The 7520-nt window shown below is 44.7% G+C and overlaps 1 protein-coding gene across 2 annotated transcripts in view; it reads right to left on the reverse strand.

Annotated features, from left to right (window-relative positions):
* PSD3 (pleckstrin and Sec7 domain containing 3) overlaps positions 1–7520 on the reverse strand; it is a 145993-nt gene that overhangs the window by 93904 nt on the left and 44569 nt on the right. For both annotated transcript variants that reach the window (XM_019554870.1, XM_019554871.1), the window contains 2 exons: positions 1536–1742; positions 1340–1420 (listed from right to left, as the gene is read on the reverse strand). In XM_019554870.1, the coding sequence (XP_019410415.1) occupies positions 1340–1420; positions 1536–1742 (288 nt within the window). The remainder of the gene's footprint in view (positions 1–1339; positions 1421–1535; positions 1743–7520) is intronic.

The raw sequence follows: 7520 nt of genomic DNA on the forward strand, positions 1-7520 counted from the left end.
TCTCCCCTGGTGGGGCTGTGCACCTCCTGGGTTAGATGGAGGTCCTGCACTCCGGCTAAGAACCGACGTGAGCGGTCAGACTTGGCTGACTGCTCTTCCCAGCAGATGTCTGGGAAGTTCAGGTCCCCCATGATGACAGGGGCATTGGATATACAGAGCCTATACACTTGACAGCCCCTTAACAGAGGTTGGAAGTAATCAGGAGGTGACAATAAGCCTATGTAAACACTGCTAGGTTCTTGCAGTTATCCTCAGGAAACACTAATCTAAAGTGCTATTTCAGAACCTGTAATTAACTTGATACTTAGCAGGGTGAGGTCTTGTTGACACATTTGCCTTTGTAAATATGTTACTTTGTACCTGATAGCCTCTATCTATTATTTTGCAAAAACCCAACTGAGTTTCCCTGGGGGAGAGGGAAGGATTGATATTTGCAATGCTTATCTGCTTATCTGAGTTTCTAAGGATTGCTTTTTCTAAAAGCAATGTTGTATATACATGTTAATTAATACAGTTTAAACTGCCTAATTCAGACTGCCTTAGTCTGTATTAACTTTGATCCAAATTCAGTGAGGATCAATTAATTCGGACTGGAGCCAGTTTTAATTTGGACTACAGACACCCACGTGCGCATAGTTACAACTGTAGTCTGGATTAAACCTAGAAAAATGTAACATCTATAAATGGCCTATGCGTCTATCCTGATCCCCAAACTGCAGAAGTACAAAGAGGAAGAGGCACACTCATTCCTGGAAGAGTTTCACTCACACTTACTGCTTCTCATGCAGAGCATTTCTAGTAATCATTCTACCAATTATTCCTCTCCCCTTTGATGCATAACTGATTAGGGACAGCAGAGCTAGATACTGGGGTACAAAAGGCCCAGAAGTCAGGTGCTTGTGGAATTCCTTGTTTTTTGGCTTTCAGCCTGGATGAGTTTGGAATACAATGTATGGCATGGCATGCTAGGGAAAAGTCCAACTACAGGCCTTGATACTGGATTTCCACCAGGGGATACTAACCAAGGAGTTTTGAATGTGGATTGGTCAGCAGATCTGGGATAGAGGCTACCCTAGGCTCAGAACTAACTAGCAGCATATATACTCTTAGCAATTAAACAGAAGTGTTTCCCTTCCAAGGCGATATTATGGATTGCTAACTTCTTTAATAAGGTTATGATAATACACTAAAATTGCAAGCCAAAACAAACATTCTCCAAACCTAAACTGATCTTTCCTTGAGCTTCAGTTTCAATCCCTTCAGTTCCCTATAGATATTTTTTTTTCTATTGGAGACAACAGAAGAAAAAGAGCAGGACATTTTGAATAGGAAGACATACCTGAGTGAGTGATCCAGCGTCATACCCGTAAAATCAAAAAACTTAAGATATTCTTCCGCCACAAGTTTGCTGAACTCATTGCTATAAAAAGGGGAGGAAAATTGTTATTAAAATGTAACCTTTTGGCTGCTTTTATTATTGTAAAGAATCAACCAGACAAATGACATTTAACAACAAGCCAAAGCAAAACACCTACTTTTTACCCAAGTGCTTTGCCACGTCAGAGCGCTTGAATCGGTCCAACTGGTAGAGACGCTTAGCTAGTCTTCTGGCTGCTTCCAAATTGCTGTTGGTGCCATTGCTAAGATCTGTGCTTAAGTTTTCAGTGGCTTGTTTCTCCAGAAACTCATTGCTACCCATGGCAGACCTGGAGTCTATGAGCTTGTTCTTCAGTCCGGCATTGCTATGAGATAGAAAGAATGTGAAAGGGGAAAATAAAGTCTTTAATCACCTCCTAGCCAGTCAGAAAGTAAAGTCTTCTTGAAAGTGCTAATGTTACGGTGCTAAGATTACATGATTCAGTGAAACCCACTTAACTAAATAACTGTTTGCAGTGGAGTCATTTAGTTAGTAAATACCACAAGCCAAGATTCCCAAACATGGAGCTTCAAAGCCGGGTTCTTAAGCCTATGTTTAGACATCTAAATCTATGGTTTGCCCTTCAACAGTCCTGAGAACTCCCAGTGACTTCAGTGGGAACTATTAGGTACCTGGCACTCCTGGAAATCAGGCCTAACAGGGCGATCCTAATGATGGAGTCCCCTGCTGTTTGTATTGATTTCTTGTTGTCCTTCTAACCATGCCGTGCACATGCCTGACAAGCTGCACTTGAACCAGCACATCCCATACAATTGTCAAAAGGAGTTACCTACCTGGAAATGGCTGAGCTGTCAGTTATTAATATACCCACAAGGGCAAAGGGAACATTACTATGACTTACAGCTCTCACCTGGTTCCCCAAGTCACCTGCTCCATAGTCTCCCCCTTTCCCAGGAAGCTTTCCTCCCCCACTCAACTTCTGCTCTCAGACATGGACTGGCTTCCCCTCTGGAACTGTCGTGAGCCTCAGTAGAGTCCATACCTCTTGATGGTCCACAGCTCCTCTGAGCTACCGTGGATTTTAAAAGATGCCAAGTAAGGTGCAGGATACAGGATGAGAAATCTGATGGTTCAGGGGAAGCTGCATTACAGTAGGGTTACCAAGGTTGAGTACTCTGACTGTCACCTTGGTTCTCAGCATTTTTCACTACTTCAAGGGCCAGAGAAGCAGTAAAACAGAGCACTCAGACTCCCCACCAATTAGCTGTGGGCCAGAGAGGCTGAGCCCTGTAGCTCTCCATCTCTGCAGCACGTAGAGCAGGGAATAAGACTGACTGAGAGGCTTTCCTCAGTTCCTCTTGAGCTCCTACAGCAAGTGTGCTGAGGGGACACCGAGTGCTCAGCTCCCTGCATCTCCGACAGGGGGGCTAGAAGGCTTCTGCCAGTCTCCCTCCCTGCTGGTAGACGTTGTCTGATGCCAGGCAGTTCTGTTTCAGTTCTCTCAGAGCTGACTCTCTCAAAGATCCCTCCCAGAAAAACATTTCACGTTATTCCCCCTGCCAGGTTAAATCAACAATCTGTCACACCCACAATCACACACACTTGCAAGGGTATGTGTGCACTTCTTTTTCTTTCTTTTTTTTTTTGCTTGGAAAAAAATCAACTTCCAGCCAGTGCTAGTCTCAGTACCTCCACACAGCAGCCAAACATGCAATGGCAGAAATTTTTCAAAAACCAGTGCACCCATGTTCAGATTCGGTTATCCTGCCTTTGGTCTTCCATGATCTCTCATTAAAACCAAACAACCACCAACAACACAAAAAGTTTAGGAAATTCTCCCACAAAAAAACCCCTTGATATTAAGCTTCTGTTAACAGAGGGTTGACACAATGTCACAGCAGCTGTTACAAACATGTTCCAGATGTGGGCAGCATGCATTACAGAGGATTTCTAAGCACCAAAAGAGAATGCATTATAGCTTCATAAGCCATTACAAGCCTTTAGACATTATAAGCTATGTTGATAAACAACCAAATGACCTGTTGTTCTACCAATGGGTTAGTCATCTATTAAAGCATCTTGTAATTATTAGCACTTTAGAAATGGGACCTCACATTAAGCGGGACCCCAAAAAATCCTTGCCAACTTGCTAAACTAGGAAAGACCTGCCATGAGAGAATACACATCTGAGGACTACACGTTTCTTCACCTACTAGCAAACACACACTAAAACAAAAAGATGCCATATAGCATTATCAGAGCATTTTTATATTGAGTCTCTCTGCATTCATGTCCTGCTGATTCACTGACAATTGAATCAAAAAGGCAAGCCCTCTCAAATGTACACGTTTATGGTTGGAGTTCAGAGTTGCCATCTTAGGCTAAGCTTTTTCAAAGCATCTACAGGAATGGGACATCCATCTGGGATTTGTTTTATTTTAATTTAAATAATAAAAAAAAGACACCATAAAAAGCTGTCAGAGCCCTACCTATTATGTGATTAATAAATGCCTTCTAATGCCAGCATTAGTCAAATTCCACCAGATGGCTACCTATAATACACAAAAGCTCCCTTCTTCTCCTTCGCAGCAGTAAGCAGTACATCCCTAGCCTTTTCCTAGCAGATGTCTGTAGCGTGCAAAGAAGAGCACAAATTGCAGACACAGTGCAAAGAGCAAGTTGCAAAGTTCTGCAGCCCTCACAAAACACACTCTGCCAGCAACCCCTTGTCCTTTCATACTAAGCATAGACAGCATCTGACTCCCATAGACAGGTTCAAATACCTCCGCCTAAATGTGTAACAAAAGAAAAGATAAACTGCTAAGCTGCAAATTATTCTTGTTATCTCACTCACCCCAAGTCACCTCAGCTGGGACTTGAACCCAGATCTCCCACGTGGTAGGCAGGAACGCTGCCACATTATTACTATCCATGTGGCAATGTTTGCCAAACCTTCCACATCCAGACACTGATTCCAATGCCATGTCAAACTCTGCATGACCACCAATAAATCACAGCCCTCCTTCCCCACTACTCCTTATAATGGCCAGTATTTATCACCCTGTAAGGTAGCAACCCTGACAGATGACATCTGCATTATACCTGGAGTCATTATCCATGAAAATGAATGCTACCTCCAACCCCCAGTGCCTAGTGCCAACAACCACCATGCAGTGAGCATAACTATAACCATGTTACAGCAACCATAAGATTTAGCCAGTGTGCTGGCACAGTACCTGAAGAGTAAAGGGGGAATGAACAAAGGGAAAGAAGAGAGCAGGCTCCTTTCTCTCACCTTTGGATTAGAGCAAATGGGGGAAAAGTACAGCTCCTGGGCCAGACTCAGCCTTCCAACTGATTGTATCCAGCCCACGGCTGCCCCTGCAGGACTCCACATGGGGCCGAGCCCGGCCTGCTTCCACCCCCAGGACAGCCTGCACAGCTTCCCAGCAGGGTTGCTCCTGGTGCTGCTACAGCTGCCCGGGTACTCCCCCCACTTCTGGCTAAGAGCTCACCGCGGACTCCAGGAACTCAACCCAGCTGCTGCAGGCAAATCTGTCAAGGTGGAAGAGAGACCATCAGCCACCTCCTATGGCTCTGTCCCTATGCCAAGGATGTGTGGAAAAAGGTAAACTGGCTCCACGAAGAGGTGACAGGAGTCAGAGGCTGATGAGGACAAAGGTGGCACTGTACAAACACCTGGCTAAACATCAGGAATCCCCGACAACCTACATCAACCAGTTTGTGTCCTGTGTCAAGAGCACCCTGTGGAAATGCAGGAACCTACTTATGTACAGATACATGGAGCTCGAGGAAGCAGACTGTGTTAAAATGGTTCTGAGTGAACTCCAGTCCTACTACTAGAAATTGGTGGCAGAGGACAGAGAAGATGCAGCCAACTCCACCTGGCAAGGGACACTTGGCAAAGCCTGTTCAAAGACTCTCCAGGATAACGAAAATGACAGCGACCCAACTGGACCTCGAGACAGTGAAGGTGACAGCAGCAGCGGAAGCAGCAGCGGAAGCAACAGGAAAGCAACAAGGACAGTGAATATGCAAAAAAATGTAAATCCCAACCATCGGGGCAAAAACCAAGAGACTGTGTAAGGGAAAGGACTGCAGATTGGTGAGCAGTAGTACGGATGTACAGGTGCGTCTTTTGTAATGGGTGCACGCGCGGGTTTTGAATGCGTTTTAAAATGTGTGAAGAAGAGCTTATGCAGGATCCTGTGTGTATATATATAACTATATAACTATACCGATATCTACCTTTTTTCATCCCCCCCCCCCCCCCCCAAAAAAAACAAAACAAAACAAAAACCACCTGGTGACAGCTGCCAGGCTGTGTGGGAGTGAATCTTTCACAAGGACCTGAAGAAATAGCACAGAGACCTGAACTGGCAGGCAGCCCACCATGCAGGCATGGAAAAAAACACAGCAGGGAAGAGGGATCCATCCAACTGCCCAAGACAGACCTGCTACTGGCAGGCAGAAATGATAGACCACCTCTTCTGGGACTGCCCATATGCCAGAGAGGTGTGGAAGAAAGTACACACACTCCTCCTGGTGGTGACAGGTTTCAGAGACCTGACCAGGGCAGCACTTCTCTACGGGCACCTGCCCAGACAGCAAGGGAGTCTGACAGCCCACTTCGACCAGTGCATATCCTGCTTCAGGTATACACTGTGGAAAGCTAGGAACCTGCTCATAAACACACTCAGACCCCACAGTCGAAGACTGAATTAAAATGGGACTAAGTGAAATGGACTGGTACTGCAGGAAGACAGAAGAGGACAACAGGAAAGAAATGGCAGACCTCATATGATGAAGAGGGGTCCGGCATAGACTTTTTCAGGAGCAGGCCCTCTGAGGAGGGCAGTGGGTGGGGGGAAGGGTATGGAGATGGGTGCATGGGCATGCAGATATGAACTCTGTAATGGGTTGTTAGTGCGCTTTGAGCTGCCAAATGAACCAGAGGCCAACTGGCAGAGTGCTGGAATATATATATATATATATATATCTCTCTCAAATATTTTTGCAAAAAAAAAAAAATACATCATCATACCCAACTTAACCAGCAAAGCATCTTGCTCAGTAAAGGCTGCAAGACTGAAGCAGCTTCCGCCCTCCTCCCCCTGCATTGGCAAAAAAACACTACTGCAGCTAAATACATACTAGGACTTTGTGTGTAGTAGCTCGTTTTATTGGGAAGGAATCTTTTTCTGTCATTTAGTTTTATAGCTTGCTTGTGGTATTGTTATTAAAGCCTTTCTGGTATTAATCAACTGGTGTGGTGTCAATTCTTAAGGCACTAGGTTTAAAAACCTGCTTTTTGAGTGCAACATAAATCACTCACATGGACTGGTATAGGGGAGGGATCACCCCTAATGGAATGGAGGAGACGGGTTCTATTCCTGATTCTGCCACTAACCTGCTGCATAACCTTCAGCAAGTCACTTCACTACTCTGCTTTCCCCTCAGAAAAAATGTTGCCCTCTTGGTGAAGTGTTCTGAGATCTACCGATGAAAAGTGACAGATCACAGCAGAGTAACACAAGAAGGAAAAATTGCTCTGTTGCCATCTTTGGCTGTTACATGCAGGCTGACAACAGTGCTAATAGCCCATTAGTGCCAACTGTAAATGGTGGGGGTTTCTGTGCAATATCTGTTCTTAGGAGCTAGAACCACATTCCTCAAACTGGAGTATACAACAAACTTCTGGAGAGGAAGGAACAGGAAAGTAGAAGGAGGAAATGGAAGGAAAACAAATAAATGAGGAGCAACTCTGAAGTCTCTCTTTGGCTTTGGAAAAGGTGTCAGGGCAATAATTGTGACGAGTGGGTTACTTTTTTAGGTCCTATACCACAATCAGAGAGGCACATAGTAGGAGAAGTTTGGGAGTCCCTGATCTACAGGGAGACAACTCAGGGTGGACTCAGATCCCTTGCATAAATGAAATTGGCCCTGAGGCATCTGCAGTTTACATGACAAAAATGAAAAAATGTTCATGATGTAAGCCCAAGAAATGTGTAATGGGCTTTACTTCATCCAGCCCTGGATTTAAAGACAGAAGGAACCATAATAATCAGCTAATGCAATTCCCTGCATATCATAAGTCACAAAATTTCACCCAGCATTTCCT

The sequence above is a fragment of the Crocodylus porosus genome, unplaced genomic scaffold (assembly GCF_001723895.1).
Source record: "Crocodylus porosus isolate Cpor-Errol unplaced genomic scaffold, CroPor_comp1, whole genome shotgun sequence".
Lineage (NCBI taxonomy): Eukaryota > Metazoa > Chordata > Crocodylia > Crocodylidae > Crocodylus > Crocodylus porosus.